Here is a 27,681-nt window from a genome sequence, read left to right as displayed (position 1 = left end):
GAAAATGATTAATATCTTTATTCCTGTATAAAAAATTGTAAAAATAAAATGTTTCACATCATGTATTTTAATTAACAATAAATACTTCAAATTAATAATCATTAACAAATGCATCTAAATAAAATCAACCAAGAATAAAAGGAAAAGGTACTACATGTATAGGATTTCTTTTGGGGCTCAGTTATTTTAATACAATGTGGAAAACAACATATTTGAATAATATGGATTCATTTGTTTTTGTAGTAACCAATTTTTGTGGATTGGTTAAAATTGTATTTTTTCATGGATACCTAGAAATCATTGCTCACAAGCCTATAGGAAATATTTTTTGTCATGCACCCATACCCTTTAAATTCAAGGACAAATAGGTATCCACTGAAATATAATGACTCCACAGTAATATAAATTTGGGTAAAATAAGACAGAGAACAAGCAAGATCCACATAAATCAGATATCTCATTTAAAAAGATATTGATCAAGTTCAGATTTTATGAGTCCCTCTTGCTCTAAGTACCTTTCAACTCAATATGGACAAAAGCTAGTACATTTTAATGAAAACAGAATACAAATACTTCTTTTTATCATTATTAATGATAGAACTGGTATTACATAGCTATAAGAAGATGTACATGTAATTTAAAAATCTAACCATTTTCTTTATCTTACAAGGAGCCTACAAGAAACTTATATCCTACCTTCTCCTTAATATAAAAAATACATATTTAATTTCATTTATCACAAAATATAAGTAAAATTAACAAAATAAAATGACATTCAACCATATTTGTGGAAGACAGTGCCCGTGCCTTGGTTTTCTACAAGACCAATCATACATGTACAAATTTCAGATAGAATACTATGGGAACTTCCTCTCAAACTAGTGCTACATTTCCTGGAATAATTAGCATGAACATACATAATAATTTTTCAAGAAAATGTAGCATTTAGCATCACTAACAAGTGATCATGTATGCACATTATTATATAAAGGATGTATTGCTCATTTTGATTCAACTCCATAAGATGCATTCCTTGAAGTTATTCTTGCTTTGGCATGTATTTCATGGAAACTCCTGATAACATTTTCAATATTTATAAAACCTGGGACCTGAAACTTAAAGAATGTATTCAGTACCAGATTTCTTGTACCAGAAAGAATCTTAAAATGTTTCTACTTGTGAAAAGAGAATTTTACAAGATTAGCAGTAAAGTAACTTTAAATCCCTAGTTTAGCAAGCATCTGATAATGAAGTGCCATCAGAAACACCAGAGACTTGTTCCCCTTAGGACAGACCTAAATTCTACCTTGAAACACTTTTTATGGACTGCCATTAGAGACACCAAAGAGTTGTATCTTCAGGAAAGACCAAAATTATATCTTCAGTAGTCTAGTCTGAACACTAAATATGTGTGTAAAATAACAAATCGCTTAAAGGATTCAATCAGTTATGACAGTTTAAGTAGTTCATCTGAATAAAATATTCTGTTTTCAAGTGATAATTTATGGTTTAATGGTTTCCCTAGACGATACACTAAATGAACACTAAATATGTGTGTAAAATAACTAACCACTTAAAGGATTCAATCAGTAATGACAGTTTAAGTAGTTCATCTGATTAAAATATTCTGTTTTCAAGTTATAATTTATGGCTTAACGGTTTCCCATGACGATACTGAACACCATGTTTTTTAGTCACTGTCATCACAGCACCATTATTATCATCTACTTCTAGTAATGTCATAAATCCCTTCACCACTTCCTCTACTCTGAAATAAGAATAAAATTCCATAAACTGTTAACACAGAGATATGTCTCGCCTTTTTGTAATTTGATAATGTAAATGTTGAAATTAACTTAGCAATACTTTAACATTTAAGTAATACAAATATTCAAAGTCAATGAACCATGACTGAAGGTACATGGCTAAACAATCTCCATAGAAATGAGATGTGCCAATGTCAATAAAACTGCATACCAAATACCGTTGACTTATCATAAGTCGTTCCCTTTAAACAAACCTCAACACAAACATTAACTTGCAAACTATGTAAAAGTTTCAGTCAATGAACGATGATGAGGGGGTGGGGCTATATAATCTCCATGGAAACAAGCTTGCAAATGCCAATAAATTTGCATACCAAATATCATTGACCTAACAGTAGCGGTTCATCTTAAACTGATCTAATCACAAACTAATACATGTAAACTAAGCAAAAGTTTCATAGTCAATAGACTATGACTGAGGGGGCAGGGCCAAATAATTTCCATGGAAATGAGATGTGCAAATGCTACTACAGCTGCATACCAAATATCATTGACCTACCACTAGTGGTTCCCAATAAACTAAACCTAATCACAAACTAATACATTGCTGACGCCGCCGCCAACGCAGCCGACACCGGAAACAGCATACCTATGTCTTGCTTTTTGACTCCGTCAAGGCGAGACAATAAAGGAAGTAAATAAACCTCAGATAGCTAAGTTGTTGCCAAAAGGTATTGACTTAAGACAGGCAATGACACACCCATACCATAATACAACACAAAATATTTAGACTTAAATTGAGCATAGTAAAATCTATATTGTGGAAACATTTTGATAGAAGATCTGATTTAAAATAGATTTTTATTATTCTTAACAGGTTAAATAACAGTATGTTCTTATAAAAAAAAATTAAGACAATTTAAGTTTCCTGTTTACCAAGCACCAAGTTTGGACATTTTTCATCGTATCTACTTACGTATTAACACCTGTTGCTTCTATTAGGTGTAGAGCCCCTTTTTTCTCTTCTTCACTGATCCCTGGTGGTGGTTCTTCTCCCTCATTGGACCATTTCTTATCAAACATGGTAGTATCAGTAAAAGCTGGACACAAACAAGTATATCTCATCCCTCTTTCTTTGTTGGTAGGATTTTGCTGTAGATGGATAACTGCAATGATTTATACTGAGCCAAAACAGGGCTCAAAATCAATGCTAACATGCCAATTGTCTGTTAATGATTTTTCATATTTGAGATGCAAGCTCTAGAGACTTGTAAAAGTTTGAAGAGAGCAAAAGAGCATTTTAACTGTTTGTCTGCAAGAAGTTTAAAACTAACTCTTGCCACATATTCAAGTGCCTGTCCTGTTGGTGCTTGTTGAGGACTGTACATACATGTATATTTTAGTTATTTTTCCTGTTAGGTTGTTGTCTTATTGATGTAAACCCCATGTTAGGTAAAGTAGCTAAATGTGTAATGTGTGTATACATTGTGTTTATTTAACATCTAGCTATTGCTATATAAGTAATGTCATAATACATAAGTTTCAGTTAGCAACGTTTACATGAACAAAATCGTGCTCAATTCCCGACACCCCACATCTTTTTTATTCCTATATCTTAGTGTTTTAGCTATTATGTTCAGTGACAGACAGCAGATTTTTGATAGTCTGTTAAATTTATTCACAACTCTTTTTAGATCCAGGTTTTATTTAGATAATATAGGTTTTACTGTGCTTCTTGTAGAGATATACTTACAGCAACACTTCTTGTATATCCTACAATACTATATTTAGAAGCTACATAAATTGGCATGTAGAAGACTGGAGTTAAACCTGAAAATAAATTGGTGCAAATAACATTCCAGAAGTTTGTAAAGGAAATATGAATGAATGTTGTTGTTAAATTGTGTTGTGAATTCCTCATTTTCTATATTTCTCAGATTAATACAGCATAAAACATTAAATTTATAATTTTCAATCATATTTTCAGAATTTTTCATTAAATAATAAGTACAATGATTAAGATGAAAATTTTATGCAAGTTTAGAGTCCCGACTCCATACTTAACCTATGTGAACCTACTTCATATATTAATATTTATATTTCGAATCATACTTTATCCTTACTTACCTGCAGTAGAAGAAATATTGACAACAACACCGCCTTGTCCTCCTGATTCCTTACTTAAATAGTGTGTAGCTAGCTGTGTCCCCTCTATGACACCTATCTGTGAAAAAAGAACAGAAATGTACAAAATTTACATCTCAAATAATCATCATAAAAAATTTATAAAAACAATATAGCTGAACGTCCATAGAAGGGATTAAATCAGGTTTCACTAGGAATATATATATATATCAGTAAACAGATTTTAGCTGATACCTCATGATCAAAATATGTTGTTTGAAGAAAAAAGTGAGTGAAAAGATTATTTAGTCTCTGTTTCATATATTTTTGCAACAAATTCAGTTCTCACAGTTCAGACAATGCCATTCAAATCAATACATGTCAGTTATTCAATATGTTTGGAGAAGAAGCACACATAAGAGAAGTTATCTCAAGAATACACATGATGTAAGACAATAAAAAATTCAGTTTTAAAAGATCTTAGATCTTACCTATGTTTTGTATGTTAAAACATTTTTTTATTTTTTTGTATGTTAAAATGTACGGCCATTAAATATAGCTGATTGTATTGTACATATTTTTTATTTCAACCAATTTGTTGATCTAAATTTAATGTGCAGTCCAACCATATCATTTGCCCTATTCATACCTATCAAGTAATATAACATTATATCTAGATGTGACTTGCGATCGTCTAAATGTGTGTGCTGTTTCTGTATTTTATAGTAAGAATGTTGGGCAATTTATAAAATTGAGAATGGAAATGAGGAATATGTCAAACAGACAACAACCTAACCAAAGAGCAGAAAACAGCTGAAGGCCACCAATGGGTCTTCAACACAGCGAGAAAATCCTACACCCGGAGGCGGGCTCCAGCTGGCTCCTAAATAAAAATGTGTACTAGTTCAGTGAAAATGGACGTCACACTAAACTCCAAAACATATAAATGAACTAAAATTAAAAAATATACAAGACTAACAAAGGCCAGAGGTTCCTGACTTGGGACAGGCGCAAAAATATGGCCGGGTTAAACATGTTTTGTGAGATCTCAACCTTCCCCCTACCTCCCACAGTATTTGCTAGATTTTTTTGCCAGATATAATTTATAACTTGTTGATATTACCACACAGCTGTGTTCTTCGATGCACTTAAGGGGGCCATATTTAACTTGCAGTGAGGTGAGAGTTTTGTTCCATGGTGAAGGCCTCAATGTGACTTTGAGATGAAGAACAGCAATCAAAGCACTATACTTCTGCATATGGTATGCTCAACAGTGTGGTGATTTTATGTCATAAATCTACCAGTATACAGTATACACAAAATCCTTTCTTTTTTTAAAGAAAAATTTTGTTTAAACCAGTTTTACTGCTAGTGACAGTAATTTTTAAACTAAATTTGCAAGCATATAATGGCAAGGCTATAACCATTAAGTTCCAAAGATTCTGGACATCATTAAGCCATGATGCCTGATAATTTCCCTGCATGTAAATCTTCCATGTCAGCATTTCCCTATCTAAATCCAATCACAGATCAAATGATAGTATTTGTTTGAAGATAACATTCATTATTGCATAAAATGTCAGGTAACTGTTCTCTCCCAATAAAGGCTCCAATGGATTTTTTTTTTCAAATATTGTTTGTCAAATCTCAAAGTTCACAGTCTCAGCCAATAGACAAATAAGAAGATGTGGTATGATTACCAAGAGATAACTCTCCACCAGAGACCAAATGACTTAGAAGTTAGCAACTATAGGTCATACTGCCTTCAACAATGAGCAAAACCCATGCTGAATAGCAAGTTATTAAAGGCTCAGAAATTACAATTCAAACGAGAAAACTAAAGACCTGATATATACAAAACAATAAACTAAAATCAAATATGATACCGTAACAAACAACAACCACTAAATTACACTGGCTCCTGACTTGGGAATCTGGTGGTGCTAAACATGTTAGAAGGGACTCTGACTAAATAAGAAACTAAATTGAACTTACTGAATTAACCATCATTGTTTTTCTCACGTTATCTTCTGTAAGAAGTCCTGCATTATTTACCACAATATCTAATACACCAAATTTTCTTTTTGCTTGCTTAAATACATCTGAAAAAAACCCGCTAAAATGTATAAGCATTTTGAAGGTATTGTATTTGCCAAAATAGGAACACTGGATGAGTTTACACGTATATGGGGCACTTGCATTGGATTGTAAAGGAGCTAGATCTAGTGAAATGTCAATTCAATTTGGGGAAGAGTTGTTGGGGATGTAGTCAGGTATTTCAATCTTATCATTAATCAGGCCAGAAAATTTATCTTATGATGCAAATATTTTCAATAACTGAGATCCTCTGAAGAATTTTTTCCTTGATATATCTTATCCACATCTGCAAAACTATAATGTCAAAAACTTCAGTGGTATGAACTGACAATCTGACAGAATGCAAAATTATAGTACTTTTTTGTAAGAGTAAAGGTTGCTTTCATTTTGCAATGTGAACTTAAAATTAAATATTTAATTAAACTAGCGATTGAACACATTAAGGCAATATTTTAATTGGAGTTATCTCCCTTTGTTCATAATTTTACATTTGTAGTTGAACTTTTTGTTTTTTTAGTACAGTTTTTTCAGTACAGATAGATTCAAACACCATACACAATTTATATAATTATTATTAGTATAATTTATTTCTTGAAAAGTATGGTTATACATTATTAATAAGTTGTATTACATGGGCTGGATAGAATCTAAAGAATGTTCACCTCACTGTTCTATTTGTTTGACTTTTAAAGGTAGAGATGAGTCCTTGAAGATATCGCTATCAAGCCAGCAACATATAAGGGTGTTGATCCTTAACATGAAATCACAATCCCAAACAAGAGCCTGAATCGCTCACCTGGTAAACAATATGCCATTTTGATAAATATTTGTCCATTCATTGCAATCAGTCATCTATTAATAATTTAAACCAGCTTGCAAAGGCAATAACTCCTATAAGTGGTCAATTAACAATTTAAGTCAATTTAATTAATTTGTAGATCTTATTTATTGAACACTTTTACTGACAATTTCTCTCTATCTATTATAGTTTCTGCACAAACAAAACCCACAAACAATGAGATTGATTGATTGATTGGTGATTGCTTTACACCGCATCTGCACAAAAAGCTATATCGCGGCGATACACACAAACAATGAGTAAAAGATATCTGTTCAAGGGCAATAACTCCTATAAGGGGTCAATTGATAAATCCTCCGAGTTGACTTACTTGTAGATCAACTCTACCCATGTCAGATCTGCTCTTATTGCTTTAGCATTGTAGATATAGGCCAAAAGCTTGGAATTTTTTTTTAAATTAACATTTCAGGGGCAATAACTCTTAAATGGCTTGTCCAATTTTCCTTCAATTTCCTCTGGTGATAGACCTTGACCTGCTGATAGTTTTATACCTGTCAGGTTTGCTCTTACTGCTTTAGTTTTTGAGATATAAGCCAAATAAAATGCTCCGCAGGGCGCAGCTTGATACGACCGCAGAGGTCGAACCCTGAACAGTTGGGGCAAGTATGGACACAACATTCAAGCTTGATACAGCTTTGCATTTGGATTGTGATTAAATATTTGACACAGCATAGGTTTCTGACACAGAATGAATGTGGTCTAAGAACTTAAAAATTTTAAATTGGACATTCACCTATTATGGTCCAATATCCAAAATCTAAATACATGGTTAGATTCAGCATATCAAAGAACCCCAAGAATTCAATTTTTGATGAAATCAAACAAAGTTTAATTTTGGACCCTTTTGACCTCAATGTGGACAAAGTTGAAAACGCGGCCCAAAAATCAAAAATCTAAATACATGGTAAGATTCAGCATATCAAAGAACCCCATATATTCAATTTTTGTTGAAATCAAACAAAGTTTAATTTTGGACCCCGATTTGGACCAACTTGAAAACTGGGCCCATAATCAAAAATCTAAATACATGTTTAGATTCAGCATATCAAAGAACCCTAAGAATTCAATTTTTGTTAAAATCAAACTAAGTTTAATTTTGGACCCTTTGGACCTTAATGTAGACCAATTTGAAAACGGAACCAAAAATTAAGAATCTAAATACATGGTTAGATTCGGCATATCAAAGAACCCCAAAAATTCAATTTTTGATGAAATCAAACAAAGTTTAATTTTGGACCCTTTGGACCTCAATTTGGACCAATTAAAAAAACGGGGCCCAAAATCCAAAAACTAAATACACGGTTAGATTCAGCATATTAAAGAAACCCAAGAATTCAAGAATAAAACCCCATTGAAATTGGTCAAGAAATAAGCAATTTATACGAAGTATCTTCTTTTGCACAATACTGTGCAATTAAATATTTCTTGCTATTGCGCAATACTGTACAATTGACAATTTCTTGCTATTGCGCAATATTGTGCTATTGGATATTTCTTGCTATTGCGCAATACTGTGCAATTGAAGATTTCTTGCTATTGCGCAATACTGTGCAATTGAAGATTTCTTGCTATTGTGCAATACTGCGCAATTGAAAATTTCTTGCTATTGCACAATACTTATTATATAATAATTTACACATCCTGTTTGGTGTGTATCTCCTACCATATCATTATTATTTGCTTTTAAATATAAATCAGAAATAACCAACTTAAAATGGAAAATTTTAAAAGAAAAAAAAAATGAAAAAAAAAAAAATCCCCCCCCACAAATATTTTGAACCCCCTTATGATTCATCACCCCCAAACTCAATCCCAGCCTTCCCTTTGTGGAATGGTACCTTGCAGTACAATTTCAGAAAGATCCATACACTTACACACAAGTTATTGTCCTGAAACTAGAAAAATGCTTGTTTTTTGCCCCTTTTTGGCCCCTAATTCCTAAAATATTGAGGCAATTACCCCCATCATCAATCCCAGCCTTCCCTTTGTGGTATGGTACCTCGCAGTACAATTTCAGAGAGATCCATACACTTGAACACAAGTTATTGTCTGGAAACTAGAAAAATGCTTATTTTTGGCCCCTTTTTGGCCCCCAATTCCTAAATGTTTCGGCAATTACCCCCCAAACTCAATTCCAGCTTTCCCTTTGTGATATGGAACCTTGTAGTACAATTTCAGAAAGATCCATACACTTACACACAAGTTATTGTTATGAAACTAGAAAAATGCTTGTTTTTTGCCCCTTTTTTGGCCCCTAATTCCTAAAATTTTGAGGCAATTACCCCCAAAATCAATCCCAGCATTCCTTTTGTGATATGGAACCTTGTGGTACAATGTCAGAGAGATCCATACACTAACACACAAGTTATGTCTGGAAGTTACAAAAATGCTTATTTTTGGCCCCTTTTTGGCCCCTAATTCCTTTACTGTTGGTACCATAACCCCCAAAAACAATCCCAACCTTCCTTTTGTGGTATTGAACCTTGTGGTAAAATTTCATAGAGATCCATTCACTTAAACTAAAGTTAGAGTGCGAAAACCAATGTGTCTTCGGACGACGCCGGACGACGCCAGACGACGACGACGACGACGACGACGACGACAACGACGCCAACGTCATACCAATATACGACCACAAAAATTTTTTTGCGGTCGTATAAAAACTACATTTTACCCTGTCTGTTCTATTATTAGACACAGATGCCATGTTTGATGGTGGTTCAAATTCCCACATACAATTTTAAAGAAGAAGACCTAAGGAACATCCATGTCAAGTATGGTAATATTTGGCCAAGTACTTTCAGAGGAGAAGACTTTTTTTTAAAGTTCAGAATGAAGGACGACAATGGACGCCAAGTGATTAGTGATAGCAAAAGCTTGCATTGCCTTTAAGGCAAAGTGAGCTAAAAAAAAACTGTATTTTTAAAAGTGTACATCAAAATATTGTGATTGGCTGATTCTGTCTTAAACAATTGATATTTAAACAATTCCATTTTGTGTATGAACAATGAAACTACACATAAGATTCTGAACTGACTAGTGTGTATGGCACTAACACATAAAATTCTGTACTGACTGGTGTGTATGAGACTAATACATAAGATTTTGAACTGACTAGTGTGTATGAGACTTACTCATAAGATTCTGAACTGACTGGTGTGTATTAGAGTAACTCATAAGATTCTGAACTGAATGGTGTGTATGAGACTTACTCATTAGATTCTGAATTGACTGGTGTGTATGAGACTAACTCATAAGATTCTGAACTGACTGGTGTGTATGAGAATAACACATAAGATTCTGAACTGTGTGGTGTGTATGAGACTAATACATAAGATTCTGAACTGACTGGTGTGTATGAGACTTACTCATAAGATTCTGAACTGTGTGGTGTGTATGAGACTAACACATAAGATTCTGAACTGTGTGGTGTGTATGAGACTAATACATAAGATTCTGAACTGACTGGTGTTTATGAGACTTACTCATAAGATTCTGAACTGACTGGTGTGTATTAGAATAACTCATAAGATTCTGAACTGACTGGTGTGTATGAGACTAACACAAAAGATTCTGAACTGACTGGTGTGTATGAGACTTACTCATAAGATTCTGAACTGTGTGGTGTGTATGAGACTAACACATAAGATTCTGAACTGACCGGTGTGTATTAGACTAACACATAAGATTCTGAACTGAGTGGTGTGTATGAGACTAACCCATAAGATTCTGAACTGACTGGTGTGTATTAGACTAACACATAAGATTCTGAACTAAGTGGTATGTATGAGGCTAACCCATAAGATTCGGAAATGACTGGTGTGTATGAGACTAACACACAAGATTCTGAACTGACTGGTGTGAATGAAACTAACCCAAAAGATTCTGAACTGACTGGAGTGTATTAGACTAACACATAAGGTTCTGAACTGAGTGGTGTGTATGAGACTAACCCATAAGATTTTGAACTGACTGGTGTGAATGAAACTAACCCATAAGATTCTGAACTGACTGGTGTATATGAGACTAACCCATAAGATTCTGAAGTGACTGGTGTGTATGAGACTATAACCCATAAGATTCTGAAGTGACTGGTGTGTATGAGACTATAACCCATAAGATTCTGAAGTGACTGGTGTGTATGAAACTTACTCATAAGATTCTGAACTTCGTGGTGTGTATGAGACTAACACATAAGATTCTGAACTGTGTGTTGTGTATGAGACTAACACATAAGATTCTGAACTGACTGGTGTTTATGAGACTTACAGTTACACATAAGATTCTGAACTGTGTGGTGTGTATGAGACTAACACATAAGATTCTTAACTGTGTGGTGTGTATGAGACTAACACATAAGATTCTGAACTGCGTGTGGTGTGTATGAGACTTACACATAAAATTCTTATCAAAAGTTCCATAAAGTTTTTCTTTAAATACAGTATTACATTTCTAGCAGACAAACATCCAAATAAGTTGATTTAAAGATTAAATACAAAAGGGAGCAAGTGTCCTTTCCATTTTCGCTGAACTAGTATACATTTTAGTTGAGGGGCCAGCTGAAGCCCGCCTCTGGATGTAGGATTTTCTCACTGTGTTGAAGACCTATTGGTTGCCTTGAGCTGTTTTCTACTCTTTGGTTGGGTTGTTGTCTCTTTGACACATTCCCCGTTTCCATTCTCAAATTTATTTCCCCCTATTTTTAATTGGTTAAGATTATTAATACACATACCCTCCGCCCTAAAAAAAAAATACATACATAAATAATTAAAATAGAAAAAGAAGCAAACTTACTTTCAAAACTATCATGATCTGTTACATCACATTTTACAAACATTACATTGTCATTACCAAATGTTGTCTGAAATCTTTTCAGAGTTTTTAATCCTTCTTCTGAATCTATATCACATAAACATACCTGAAAAATGCATGTGTTTAAATAAGTAATATATGTCACATTATCATACTGAAACAACAAGTGTTTTATCAAATAACATAACAAATAAACATTACAGGTGGTTAATCAAATGTAAGGCATCACATGAACCTACCTGAAGAGACAGGTGAGGAGGGGGTTGCACACAATGAAAACAATACACATTACATTAATTCTCTTTAAAAATTATAATGATGGAAAATTCATAAGATTAACTCATAATAATTTATATACATGCTCATATGAGATTGCATAACATTATTTTATTAATTCTTGAAATCACATCTTTTTTTTAAAAAACTCATACATTAATACTAGTGGCATGCCAGAAAGCTGACAAAAATATTTTTTCATACATATATATAGTTCTAATACTAATGTAGAGCACACTTGCATTGTAGATTATTATAATGTAATGAGCTATTTAAAAATGTTTAAAATAATGTAACTAAAGAATATTTAGCACTTATTTTCTTTACACGACAAAATCATCGGAAAACAGTAAACTTTCCCCTCAAATTACACCGATTATATGCTTGATTTTACTTATTTTGGTTGCTCTTACTTGACCGAGTACCAGGATGACAATTTTGCACTCACCTTGATAGATGTTATTATCAGAGATTGTATTATATTTCTCTGTTATTATATTTTGAAAATATCATATTTATACAAATACAAATACAAATTTTTATTAGCACAAACTCATCAACAATAAATGGTTAAGGCTCATGGTATATTAATTACATAGTTGATCATACATAATAAGTATTGCAAATAATGACTATAATATTAATATGTAATATTATAAACAATGATTATGAATTAGACATATTGACAATTTTATAGAGTTTGTTTTGCTTTACCCAGATTCAGACTGTCTGAAATGAAAGAGGAAGTCAATTTTAGGATTGTGTATGAATTATTATTTAATAAAAAGATTACATTATTTTCATTTTTTTGAAATTTTGTAGGATCAACGATTATATTCGAAACTTTTTGGTAAAATATGGCCCTTTTAGTTGAGTTTTTTTCACAATGTAAAAGAAAATGTTTTTCATTTTCAATTTGACCAGAATTACATACAGAGCAGGGAAGCAGGACAAATCGCCCCACTGGCAAATCGCCCCACACCTAATCGCCCCACTTTTCCACCAACTCGCCCCACTTTTAAAAAAATCGCCCCAACTGGTTTACCAACTCGCCCCACTTTTTAAAAAATCGCCCCACTTTTGAAAAGGGTTAAATCCCGTTAATATTACTCCTGCCAACTCGCCCCACTTAATGAAAAACGGTAATATCTAGATGAATATATAATTTTCATGTCTGCCAACTCGCTCCACTTAAATGAAAACTAATCTACACAGAATACAAAAAAACGAAAATTTATTTAATTATTATTATTGAAATTAAATGATGTTTCACTTTCTGAAATTATAATTCTAAATATAATTTTCGTATTATTGCAGAATAACTTTATTCTTGTAAGCTTATAGTTATTTGCATAACAATTGAAAAGAAACCTGTTAATTGTATCATAATGCGATATATCATAACAATTGAAGGATTTCAATTAACAGCAATTTGTTATCATAGCACTTACTGGATTGGTTACTTTTGTCTTTGAATTAAGAATAATTAAACACTAATGAGCAATCAGTGAAAGGCAAATGTAACTTTCAAGTAAATATCAAAGAGAATGCCCATTCTTTCATTTACAATAAGCGTGTGTCGTGTTTTTGTTAGTAAAAGTAGTAAAATAAAATTGAGAATGGAAATGGGGAATGTGTCAAAGAGACAACGACCCGACCATAGAGCAGACAACAGCCGAAGGCCACCAATGGGTCTTCAATGCAGCGAGAAACTCCCGCACCCGGAGGCGTCCTTCAGCTGGCCCCTAAACAAATATGTATACTAGTTCAGTGATAATGGACGTCATACTAAACTACAAATTATACACAGGAAACTAAAATTAAAAATGATACAAGACTAACAAAGGCCAGAGGCTCCTGACTTGGGACAGGCGCAAAAATGCGGCGGGGTTAAACATGTTTTTTGAGATCTCAACCCTCCCCCTATAAGCAGGTTTTGTTGTTGTTGAAAAATTGATTGGTAAGTTTTGTTTATGCTTTGAAAACAAACAAAAATGAGAAATTTATGTCTATAAGCTGGCGATGTACGCCTTGTGAAGCACCCAACCCAGATGATCAGTCTTTACTGCAGACAGACCTTGCAGACCAGTCCGTTCATCAAGACCAAACAGATTCAGACCAACAGCCAGATGACCCAGAGGTGTTTCAAGAGCCAGAGCTGTCCTTCAACATCAGTGCTTCCTTTGAAGTGCCAACTGTTCAACTTGAAGTGTAAGCATTGTATTTTCTAGGTTAATTCATTATATGTATATTTAATATTTCTTTTCGTGTATTTATTATAAAATTGTAATATCATAAAATGTAAAAATAAGAAGTATTTGACTACCAATTAGATTTAATAAAGTTTTTATGAGAGTAACTTGAGGTTGTCTTCTACTCGGATGTATTCGTATATTACATGTAATTGTGCTGTTCAGTATTACTTGCTTAAAGTAATGACATAATTGAAAAATGTAAGTTATTTATATAATCGATTTTTTTACAGCTCGATCTTAGACGATTCCATCAACAACGTTGAGATTGCTCCAGATACCATCACCTACACAACAGTTGAGTCTGGTACACAGCAGGGCAAGCGTAAGCTTGTGGACAGCCACGGTTACACGTACAACGTAAAGGTAAACCCCAAGCCATCCTATTCAACATGTGGGAGCAGTATATTGCAGGCAGCATATCTACAACCAGACTCTTACGCCAGTGTGGTCGTGTCAACGGTCTAGTCGTGGAAGCAGACAGCTACTGAACTTTCTAATGACAATGTATTCATGTTCTTGTTTCTAGTGCTGACATTTCATCTAGTACTTCTTTTTATGTTATCATGCCAGTGCTTGTCATAACTGATTTAATGTATGTTTGTTTTAAATGTTATTGTTATGCATAATTATGTATTCTGTTTTATTTCAACCAAAAGAAAAGAACCAAAAAAAAAAGATGCATTTCTAACGTTCTCATAAGTGGGCAGAATTGGAAGGCCTACACTCCTTACAGTTTAATCATTTTATTCATAAGTGGGGCTAGTTGGTAGCCATTAATTCTATTCATACTTTTATTTATCAGTTGGGTACGTTGGCAGACATAAATTCAACGGTATTACTTCCTTTTTCATAAGTGTAAAGAGTTGGCATGACTCAATATTAGGATTTTCCTATTTTTCATAAGTGGGGCGAGTTGGGATAACTCAATTCATCAGGATTTTTCTATTTTTCACAAGTGGGGCGAGTTGACATTCACGTCACCGAAATACTGGTACTCACTTCTTACTGCTTTATTTAAACAAAAAGAAAAGAAAAACAAAAAGAAAAGAATTACAAAAGATGTTTATCTAAGGTTTTCATAGGTATTGATTTTATTTATAAGTGGCAGTAACATATACAACGGGATAGCAGCTTGTTCCATAAGTGGGGCGAGTTGGCATTACTAAATTCATCGTGGTTTATCTATTTGTCATGAGTGGGGTGAGTTGGCAGACCTTATTTCAGCGGGATTTTAACCCTTTTCATGAGTGGGGCATGTTATCCAACCTATTTTCAATGGGATTTTACCCTTTTCATAAGTGGGGCGAGTTGGTAAACAAGAGTGGGGCGATTTTTTTGGAAGTGGGGCGAGTTGGTGAAAAAGTGGGGCGATTAGGTGTGGGGCGATTTGCCAGTGGGGCGATTTGTCATGGATTCCAGAGCAGTATCTTTCATTTCTGGGAATATTTAGATGTCTCCCTCTTTCAATCATCAGTATATGAGCGCTTATACAGATCTTACATATTGCAGCTCTGTCACTTCTGTTTTTCAATATATCAACATAGGGTGGTCTTCTGCCCATTATGTAGACACTCTTGAAAAAGTCTAACTTTTTTGATTCAAATATATTTGCATTTTGAACTTGCAAACATTGGTCATTAATTCTTTGTTTAATGGAATTTAAATTACCTTTAACATAATTAAAGTTATTGATGATATAAGACATTCCAAGTCCATTCAAAAGACTCTTGACCTTTATGACCCAAGGGTTTGAATCTACAGATTTAGTGAATATATCATATGCCAAAGAATTTTCCAAAGAAACTATATGGTTCAGGTACATGTAGTTGAATATTCAATATAATATTTTATTTTTCAAGGGAATTCTATTAAGTTCGGCTCGACATCCATCATTAGATGCCTTACAGTGAACCCCTAATATATCTTTGATAAATTTAACATGAAGTTTTTCAAAGGGATCAGAGTCTTTAAAATGTGAATCCACCCCCCAAATTTCACTACAATATGTAAGAATGGGAGTAACTAAACAATCAAACAATTTTTCAAGAAGTCTACACAGGTTGTTGAGACCTATAGTTTTCTTTATCTTATAGTATGCCGTCCTGGCTTTTTCCATTAGAGTATTCACAGCAAGGCAAAAATTGCCATTATACTTTAAAACAATACCCAAGTAACAATAATTTGTAACCGTTTCAAGATATGCATTATCATAGGTAAAATGGTTTAACAATGTCTTGCATTTAAATTAAATATCATAATTTTTGATTTATCAGTATTAACTTGTAGTTTCCATGATGAACAATATTCATGTAAAATATCAAGAGATTTTTGTAGACCCTCTTTGCTTTCAGACAGTAAAACAATATCGGTTGCATATAAAAGAATGTTCAAAGAGGTATCCCCAATGGCAACTGGATCCGTATGTTTGTTATCAAGATTACCTACTAGTTCATTTATAAAATAGTTAAAAAGAAGGGGAATCAATACGTCACCTTGTTTAACACCCCTTTCTGATAGGAATGGAGGACTCAGCCCATTAGAGAATTTTATTCTACATACTGTATCAGTATACATTTATATACTTCATATTCATGATTTTGGCAAAGCATTACACATCGTTTTTAATTTAGACCCCTTCTACTCTAAAGTAATTGAATGTTATTTAATTGCTTTAATCTCGAATTATTGATGTTGCAGTAAGTCAAATGTTTATTCTTATTCTTCAATACCAACTTTCTTCCAACTCGAATTTTACAGTTGTAAATAATTTCAGCTCAATGATTTTGCATACACGAAGTTACCTTTCCGCTAGCCTTTAATATTGCTTCTGCGTATGCTCTACCAAGACCTCGGGCGCCTCCTGAAATCAATGCTACTTTTCCTTTCAACTTCATCTAGCGTCTACTGTGATTTCCAAGTTATAAACAACAAAATAGAGGAAGAGAGAAAACAGGAGTTTGAAGTTCAGTGTATGTGCTATATTTTGACCTCTCCAAGCGTAGCAGGGACGAATACGTTGATTTTCCGCTTTCTATCGTCTAACTCGTTATAAACATCATTCAATCAGTGTCCTGTTTTATTATATCAGAGACATTATATACACATATGTGAATACAGTTCTGCCAACTTTTAATAATGCAAATGCGTGAGATTTGGCCAAAATCGTAATGATCAAAGAGAAAAAACAATAGATCAAAGGAAAATGCCGCCAAATAAGCATGAAAATGCGTGAGTCTCACGCTAAATGCGCTAAATGCGTGAGACTTGGCAGCCCTGGTGTATATATGTCTCTGATTATAATCAAATATTAAACTGAATTTATTTTATTATTAAGGAAATGCTTTATAACTAAGTCCCAGTATATATTTGCAAACTTTTAGATGAGTTTTCCTACTGGCTTGGCTACTACCATGACTACAAGACATATTATATATAATATTCATCTCTCAGTCTGGCTACTGGGGGCACGGTAGTATTTCTTAGCCCATAAGGGATAATGATAGCCTTTTTAGAATTTTCACCACTTTCTAACACTGCCAAAATTCTACTTAAACAGTTAACTGAAGTACTCTCATTATACTATTCAGAAATGAATTTGAATATGTATCATGACCGTTTACTTTTTTTGATATCTTTAAAAACCTAAGGCCACTAGTGCTTTTAGGTCTTTTATCATGCAATGAATACAAAATTTAAAAAAATTCTCAAAAATTCATTTTTACCTGTATGTAAAATTATTTCATATTTTTCTACACCTTATTCATCCCTCGGTTTGGGAAAGTATGTTCAGTTGATACTGTATTTTTTGTCCAATCACACTGTTCAGATACATTGACCTAAGGTACACAAAAGAGCAACCTAAATTCTGGAATGCAAATACTACCGTGCTACCTACTACTAGTATCAATCATTACTAAAAATCAAACTTACTCAAGGCTTACTGTTGTGTTCGCCTATATGCTCTTATTAATATTATTTTCTCTGTTTCTTTGACCGATTTCGTCTTGGACTGAAAAGGGGGGATTGGGAGTAGCTAGTCAGAGGGAAATGGGAGCTGGGGAGGGCAGTGCGAGAAATCAGGGACCCCCTGTTCACCCCTTTCGCCCACTGCAAATGTTATATGCGTTATCAGGTATATGCAAATGCTTTGAACTAGATTGACACACTGATCAGTACATATTTTAATAACATGATAACTTCAAGATTATCAAGGGTAGATATCAATCATTACCATACTCAGACGCACGTTATCATAAATCTGAACCGACGGCTGTTAATCTTTGTTCTCACTCCCAAATGTCGTGCCATAGATTGGATGAGAAGCAGAAAATGTCAGTTTTGAATTCTTTTTGTTAAAACCACTGAGCGAGGATCGACTCAACCTCTCACACCCAAAGCAAGCACGTTGATATTCTACGATAGTGACAATTTCAAATGCAACTTATTCCGTATTTTTCCTTACATAATGAGCAACACTAATGCATCAGGAATTGCTTATCCTTTTTAAGCACCTGAGAAGTTTTGCTTTTAAAGGGATTCGTTCGTGTTGCTTTTGCTTTAGTTTTCCGAGGCAGTGTTGTATTCCTGGTCGATCGTTTTATTTTTCGAGTTCAGGGATGTTTTACTGGTAAACTCTATCACAATTGACACGAAATAAAGGATACCACAGCTACAGATACAGTTACGTCTGCTTCCTATCTTGACTTATATCTATAAATAAAAAAGAGGATCGGTAGAGAACTAAATTTTAAGACAAGACAGAAGATTTCAACTTTTTCCATTTGGGGGTTGGTAATTGACTCTTCTCTTACTCTAAGAAATCTCAAGTTCATAAACCAGTGGTCATGTCCATTCTGTGTAGCAACATTCCATAAGCGCCAACAGATGCCATCATGGAGTAAACATCTCCCAGTTGATAAGATATCCCCGGACTTGCGTTCATGATTTTTTACAGAGGATTACTGCTTAATTTTGAGGAAGCTATTGCTCCAAGGGTTCCAAAAGGTCAAGTTGAAGTAAATCCCTTCTAAAAAATTATTAACGCCATAAATATTTGGTTAAACGTTATGCAATATCTATGCCATAGATGATCACGGATATATATGTTCTATGTTCCGATTGGTATAGTTTTTTCCTAGCCACACCCTGTTCTATTTTCCTCGATTTTGACATTACCGAATGGGACTTTTCACTGCACTTTTACGGTTTCCTACTTTTACTTACAACAAGTAACACGACGGATGCCAGGATCATCTTTCCCTTGTGGAGCACCTGCGTTCACCCCGGTTTTTGATGGCGTACGTATTGTTCTCAGGGGCGGATCCAGCCATTTTTAAAAGTGGGTTCGAACCAAGGATAAAGGGGGGGGGGGGTTCCCTCCATATGTCCCCATTCAAAAGCATTGATCGTCAAAAAAAGGGGGGTTTTGTTGACTCTGGTATCTTCTCTTTCTCTTTTTATATTGTCCTGCGGGAGATTAAGATTGTAAAATTCAAACGTAGAAGTTATTTTTCAGTTTGCAATTGATTATTAAGAATGAATACAGAAAAGGAGATGTACGAGTTACGCCAATGAAACAGCAACCCAGCGACGAAAATGATAACCCCAAAACTCATTATTCAATCGACGGACAATTGGTGAACAGTATACTCTTGGTTCGGCTAGTAGTAACTAACATGTTTTTTCGTATTTGGAAACATATCAAACTCCATTTTTATTTTCGATTTATTAATTTTGATCACACCTTGAAGTCTTATTTGTTTTTGTAAACTAACTTTAATACTACGATTTAAACAACACATTAAAATATGATTTTGTTTTTTTCTAAAACATATATAGAACTGGAATTTTGAAATAATATTTCAATAAAAGCAGTCAATTTGGTTCAACTAATGTATTATTGGCTTGCAAGTCAATTATTCAACCTCTGATTGAGTCATTTGAATCCTCAATAACCATGCGATCTTCAATTAGACCCTTAGCTGGAGATGGGTTACGCATTTTCTAAACATGTTCAGTTATAAAAAGAAAAGAATGTCTGATTGAAAAAGAAAGAAGGGAGCAACCTAGAAGAACCAATTCGTTTACTAATGTAAAATTATTGTTATACAGGTAAAAACGATAATTTACATTTTTGTTTTAATCATGACATGAAAGCTAAAAGATCCACAGGAAAATTAGCATTATTTAGATTTGATTGCACGTGCTTGTCTGTGTATTGATATTTATGTTTATATCAGGTCATAGAAAATCGGCATTCTTCAAAGGTCATCTTGATGGTTACCTATAGATTGCGTCTAGTTTAAAATTCACAAGCCTGAAGGAACGCTGATACATTATAAAGAGTCCATGCATTTTTGATTGTTTCTTGTTTACCACTTGTAATGAATCAACAATGAGAATTTAAGTCAAATCGGTTAATATAAATTTGACAGCTAATGCCCATTAAGACGCGTTTGGTATATACATTTATCTTACCTCCTATACATATCTAGGACTATGATTGGTTAAAAGCAACCGCGTGAAGACCGTGTATATTCTATATTGGGTTAGTAGTCGGGGCTTATTTCAATACACGGTTAGTAGTGGTGTTACGTCCCTTAATTTATAAAAACAACACGGTGTTTATGAAAAATATTAAACGTTTCAACAGACGAAAAAAATGATGATGAACGATTGAAATAAATTCATAAAACACATTTAAAGCTAGCAAGTTGTTATTGTTGGCATGTGTTTTTGTATAGACTAATTGAAGTAGGTTCTTTATACTAACGGTATTGAAGACTTGATTACTTTGATAGGCCACTAGTCTAAATACCACATGTTAAGATAGTCGTCAAGATGTTTTCGTTACATAGTGTGCTAGTGACATAATACAGGGAATGCTGGCACATATAAAATTCAAATTTTACGACAAAACGTTTAACGCGACTGACGAGGTCCTGTTTCCAGACAGATGGATGTGGACATTTGTACCTCCTGGAGGAGGAAAATTTTACATTTCATGGCCTGTAGACTATTTTGTTTATTCGTTTGGTCTACTCGACACGCACAGTCTAAAATATCCAGTTACATTCTATGTTCAAACAGACCCCGAAAACTGCAGCATTCTTTTCGGTGGTAATCACACTATTCGTTAACTAAGCAATGCTCTGTATAACATGTCAGAATATTACCTTTTCAAACTCAATGCACTTTATGAGTACAGTTGTTGGTGTTATATAACAACAAACTCAAAGTTTAGAGACTCCACGTGGTATATGCTTAACCAATACCTAGGTGTTCCGCTTCAGTTGTTTGGTTATAAATGTTGTCGTAGTTTCATAGAGAAAAGGTAAGCGATTTGTGACATAAGAAACGAAAATATCTGGAATATTTATCAACTCCTGCCATACTACATTGGAATAATTGCCATGGCGTATTTCCCTCTTGTTGTTGTAAAGATATGAAAACATGCTATCGATTCTGGAGAAGAGTTAGATAATTCAGGTACCCAACTGTTAAGTCTAGAAACTAAAGATACAGATTTTCTGTTTCTAAAACAAAGGGGACCGATATCCATTTCCAAATTATTGTTTGGATTATTCGGTCTTGGTGATAGACATCCGCTCCTTGTCTCAAGAATTAGAAGAACAATGTTTGTAGTGCTAACTCCAATCATTGTGTACGTATTTCTCCTTGTATATCATGGACTTGGACAAGACCTCATCAAGGAGATTGTCAAGCATAAAATACCATGGATGATGCGGTTTCATGTCACTTCTCGGTGGATTCACAGAAAGCAGGGATTTGTTCCTTCCAATGTTTGGAGGCCCAGTAATATCCCTTATTCTATACAACATTGTTGGGCTGATTGTGATATTGGTTCCCGTAGATCTTTCTAAAATTTTGGAACTAGGTCTACCACCGGACACAAAGCCATTTTCAACTCTTCTTATGCTAGATGTAGCTACTATAGAAAAATTCTCTAAAAAGCACTGTCGAAACGTCAGTAGATATAGAAAAGTATATTCAGTGATGCGAGGATCTATTTACATGCTTATAAATCCAGTCTTTTTGAAGTTCATAACTTTATTTCATTTACGTAGATGGAAATCCATTATGATGGCTTTATGCAGTTGTTGTCACATGAAAAGATGCTTTACGTTTTTTGTTCGTATGCCATTGTTTATTATTTACATCTTTTGGTGTATAGTTGAAACCCTGTTATTGTATATTTTTTATGGGTTTCCAATTTTTCTCTTCATTTTGTCTGTCGTGCGAGGATATGTCCGTCATTTCAAGCAATCAAACAGAAGGATAACAGTAGTATCCAGTGTTTGTGCGTTGATATTATTTCCACTTTGTTGCCTTTTCTATTTCTTTATGTTCATTATCATAATTCTGCAATCCTTCACTCTCATTGGCTACTTTATATTTTTTCTTTACTTGTCATTGATCGTTTTTCCCAGTCGTTCATTTGGATTTATCTATTTTATCATTATGTTCATTTTATTTGTACATACTGTGGTGAAAGAATTTGAAAACGAGTATCAAAAGTTACTAGAGTTTACAATCAAAGCTTCGGAAAAACTCGTTAAAGTTAAAATTGCGAAAGAGCTACTCGACCATAAAGCTAAAAACAACAGTGGATGCTGTGCAACCGAATGTTTGGCCTTGACAAACACAATTCCTTTAGGAATGTCTTATGAATCGTTGTCCATTCAGTACGGATTTCAAAACGATTATGTTCTGTACAAAGGACAGGTGCCAGGAGTCAGAAAAGATTTGTTTGAATATACATTATTGACAAATTTCGACCCGTTCACATAGCATTTTTTCATATTATAATTCAGATTCTGTGTGTGCAGGTACTTGTATTAGTATCAATTATCTTCATTTCAAGATACATTAAAAACTTTACATCGGACGAGTCCAATGAAGTCTTGAACGTTATGTCAGTTGTCGTCGTTACCATGTTCCCAAATCTTATTCGTCTGCTTTTCGTGCGCATGCACAATAAAAATGTTCGGAAAAGGAAAGTCAGACAAAGGATAATGGACTTCTAGGAAAAGAAAAAGAAATATGAAATGGAGAATTAAACCGGCTGATTCCTAAGTATAATTCAATTAAAAACGTTAAAACTTTTCCAAATAGAGAGATTGTGCGAGAACCGAATTTATCAAATAATCTCTTAGAATATAAATTCAAGCATTAGTGTGTAGGCGGGAAGATCTATAGGCACTGACTAGTGACAAGGAAGTTCTCCGAATGATACAAGTTGGAAAGATATGTTTATCAAAATGTTTGGATACGCTCGAACTTTAGTTTTGGTAGAAAGTTAGTAACAAAATGCGATTTTTGTTTGTTAATGGTGGTACATGTGTAAAAATTTATGTTCAAACTTGTATCAAAACCGACAAAACGTTATCATCACAATTGGTAATGTTAATGATATGGATTACATCAACGAGTATAAATTCTACCAAAATCCACTGCATGAAAAACATGAAAACTCCTAAGTTCCAACTTCTACTGCGAAACAATTTTAATATAAATTTATCAAATTGTAGTGTTTTTTCTTTCTATTGTATTTTTTACGGAAATGTATATATGAATACCATATAGTTTTTTTTAGGAAAAATCTATGGAATTGAAATTGGAGATTTGATAATTTTAAGACAAATTTAAGAACGTAATTGGCCGATTTTATGTGCTTTCTATGCAACTGTTTACCTATTTTAAAAGAATACAATCAGTAATATTTCAGAAAATAAATGAGATAAATTCAATATTTTTTCGATTTTTAGCTAAAATCCAACGACCCAAAGTTGCATGCAAAATTTTTACCAAAATCTGTAACATAGCTCATTTACTGTTCCTTGACTTTAAGTAAAGTGTAACGTTTCTTTTTGCTTTTTATAAAGCATATGCTTTGAAAATGTATATTTTTTTACATTGTTGTAAAATAAAAGTGTCAGATAGTATACAATTATAGCCTTTGTATGAGGTCGATACAAGGATATATTGACCTGAAAGAAGTATATTGACTGAGGACGAAGTCCGAGGTCGATATACTTCTTTGGGTCGATATATCCTGTATGGACCTCATACAAAGGCTATAATTGTTATATTATTAATTTCAGACCATAATTGTATCAAAATCGTCAGTGTAATATATTCGATCAGTTGATTTTGTTTGAATTTTATATATATCATATTGTCTCCTAAACAATAACAACGTATTAGTTGTTATTTCATTTATTTTTTATGTTTATTTTTTGTTCATCTTATGAATTTGAAGATTTTTTTCTTCAAATAATCGATTATAAATAAAAAAAAATTTCATTATCATGAAATTCATTACATGACGTCACAAAGTATATCGGTTTATAGATATTCTAAAAATAACCGTGCAATATGCTTTTTGCTATCCGCCGTTTTCTATCTACCTTCGAAAATATAGTTTAACATGTGACTATCCCTGAACGAATCAAATTAGTTAAAATATACGAATTAATAATATTATAAAGTATTGTTTCCTCGAATTTCGTTGGATATATATTTTTAGTTGTATCTATAAGCAGCCCAAATCTGTTTTGTATTAAATAGATTCGTTATGTTATAATCCTCCGTTGCATTTTACTATTGTGTACGATGCAAAAAAGATGATGTCTACACTAAAAAAACATATTTGAAATCAAATTTGCTTTAAGTAGGTTGTTCCTGTCTCGTTCGCATATAACATAACGGAAACGAAGGGAAAAAAGATATATTCGTTCACGCATCTAACAAAACCCACAGTAAAATACAGCACTGATAGTGCTGATCTTCATCATAAAGTCACATCCTGGAATTCAACACGGAGCAAAAGCTCATTTGTCATTTGCTCAAACACCGTTAGTGTAATATCGAATCTGTAATAAAAGTATAAATATTCGAGACGATTGATTTGATTTTTGATTTTTGGTGTTTTAACGCCACTTTTAAGCACCACTTTTGGGCTATTTCGTGGCGGCCAGTTTTTATTGGTGGAGGAAGCCGGAGTGCCCGGAGAAAACCACCGACCTTCGATAGGAAAACTGACAAACCTAGTCAATTAAGATTGGAGTCGAGCGCACCCGCACGAGCGGGGTTCGAACTTACAACCTCAGTGTTGACTGGCTAGTGATTACAGTAGTAACTACTTAGACCACTCGGCCACCGAGGCTCCCAATATTCGAGACGAGTGAGCGAGCTACGATCGATATGAATTTTAATAAGAATGTGTAATATCATATGAGGAAAACCGCTAGTGGGTTATTGTCAATTCTAGTCTGAATGGAAAAAAAACAACATTAAATTAAATGCTAGTATTAGTGATAATTGACTTTTACAGGGTTGCAGTTTTTTTTTTGTGTAGCATAATAATGTTCAGCAATACTTAGGTCACTATGTCGTGTATTACTTGTTTGTGCATCTTTTGAAAAGTTATGACAATATTTTGTATTATATCACCACAAACCTTAGTGTACTTCAACTAAAAATGCAATTTTGTAACAATTAGATCACAATAAATGTTCCAAACTAGCTTTGATTTGAAAAAAAAATTGGTTCAGTTTACAGTTTAGTGTCTTCAGCAGACCTTATTTATGTATTCAGGTCCATCGTTCTGAATGTATGTCGATTTTTATGATAGTAAATAAAGGCAACAGTAGTATACCGCTGTTCGTTTCAAGAATCGTTTCAAACGTCAATATCTGTAGACAGATCTATTTGCTTACTTATGGTATATATATATATATATATGATGTGTGTAACATAGATACAATCTGTAATTTATTTTAAAATAAGGTGTGGTATGATTGCCTCTAAGGCAAATGTCCATCAAAATCCAAATAACATGGATTTAAGTAACTATATATCACTGCACGGCCTCGAACAATGAGCAAAACCTATAACTATAGTAAGCTCCGAAATGACAAGATGTGAGAAAATAAAAACAAAGGCCTGATTTATGACAAAACAATAAACGAAAAACAAATATGTTAGACAGCTACCAACCACAACCACTGAATAACAGGCTCCTAACCTTTTAAAATATCTCGACTCGTCAGATCAGTATATATGATGCACATAACACAACTATCATGAAGACAAAAATAAAACAACATACCGACCCAAGAGTACTCGCAATTACTGAAAGCCATTTTAAAGCCAATTACAACTAATAAATAAATCATGTTCTCCCAAAAGAAAGTATCAATCAGTACACATCCACGGGATATAGTGTAAGAATGTTGTGAACAGCTTGAGAAAGGGTGACCTTGTGCAATGCAAAAATACAATTCATAACACTTGACATGATGTAGGACCATAACCTTTCATATCAGTACAACATTAAATGTCTAGTTATGTTTTAATTTATCAAAAACAAAGTCAATGTTAGTACTGATAAAAATAGTATTCAAACACTTACTAAGGTGCAAGTGGGATATAGATTTCACAAATTGATCAAAACTGTTTCTTATGTTAATAGCAAATATTGAAATTTAGTGTTGAAGTACAATATCACTTTTGCCGGAATCAGATAAAAAAAAGGGGGGCGTAATTCATTAAGCTAACAAGATTAGCGGGCCGCTTTACTCTCAGTCTTTGGCTAACTGAATAGACTAGTGTTGTTCATTTATTATCCGAAACAAGACTTAAATGTTAATACAATACTTAATATTGACAGGATGTAGGACCACAACCTTTCATATCAGTACAACACTACATATCTAGTTGTGATTTAATTTATCAAAAACAAAGTCAATGTTAGTATTGATAGAAATAGTATTCAAACACTTACTAAGGTGTTAAATTATGTCTGTTGTGCATGGTGTGTAATTTGTACCATAAAACAGTTTTAATACGAACCAGGAAGACTTTCTGTTGATATATTTAAGAACTTTTACAAGTGGGATATAGATTTCACAAATTGATCAAAACTGTTTCTTATGTTAATAGCAAATATTGAAATTTAGTGTTGAAGTACAATATCACTTTTGCCGGAATCAGACAAAAAAAGGGGGGCGTAATTCATTAAGCTAACAAGATTAGAGGGCCGCTTTACTCTCAGTCTTTGGCTAACTGAATAGACTAATGTTGTTCATTTATTATCCGAAATTAGACTTAAATGTTCAATTTGGTCTTTTTCCATCTACATGTAATACATGCAGACCAGGAAAACGTTCTGTTAACGTACTAAATAACTTTTAAAACGGGGATATAGATTTCATAAATTGCTAACAAAAGTGTATCTAAATTATAGCGCAAGAGTTGAGTTTTATTGTGACGTATGATTCCACCTGCTGCAAAATATATACATGAACAAGAATGATGATAATATTTCTAAAGCTAACAAGTTCAGAAACAAGACTACAACGTTACATTTGTTTTATTCTGCATTGATTTTCTGCTGTACATATTTGTTCATGGAATTGTACAAGTGTGTTCTTATAATTGTGCTTTATAAAATCTCTGCGTGAAGTAC

General features: G+C 33.5%; 1 protein-coding gene across 2 annotated transcripts in view; it reads right to left on the bottom strand.

Annotated features, from left to right (window-relative positions):
* The window catches only part of LOC127735840 (15-hydroxyprostaglandin dehydrogenase [NAD(+)]-like), a 67,312-nt gene continuing 39,631 nt past the window's right edge, over window positions 1–27,681 (bottom strand). The window contains exons 1-7 of one of the 2 annotated variants that reach the window (XM_052246230.1): window positions 16,991–17,217; window positions 11,641–11,764; window positions 5,886–5,992; window positions 3,894–3,990; window positions 3,520–3,596; window positions 2,743–2,918; window positions 1–1,768 (exon numbers count right to left, since the gene is read on the bottom strand). In XM_052246230.1, coding sequence (XP_052102190.1) covers window positions 1,639–1,768; window positions 2,743–2,918; window positions 3,520–3,596; window positions 3,894–3,990; window positions 5,886–5,992; window positions 11,641–11,764; window positions 16,991–17,083 — 804 coding nt within the window. In that variant the 5' untranslated portion in view covers window positions 17,084–17,217 and the 3' untranslated portion in view covers window positions 1–1,638. Of the gene's footprint in view, window positions 1,769–2,742; window positions 2,919–3,519; window positions 3,597–3,893; window positions 3,991–5,885; window positions 5,993–11,640; window positions 11,765–16,990; window positions 17,218–27,681 lie in introns of those variants that run through there. The other variant, XM_052246232.1, reaches the window with a different exon arrangement.

This window comes from Mytilus californianus, unplaced genomic scaffold (genome assembly GCF_021869535.1).
Source record: "Mytilus californianus isolate M0D057914Y unplaced genomic scaffold, xbMytCali1.0.p SCAF_3, whole genome shotgun sequence".
In the NCBI taxonomy this organism is placed as follows: domain Eukaryota; kingdom Metazoa; phylum Mollusca; class Bivalvia; order Mytilida; family Mytilidae; genus Mytilus; species Mytilus californianus.
Note: the sequence above shows the minus strand (reverse complement) of the source record. Positions and strands in the feature narration are given on the sequence as shown.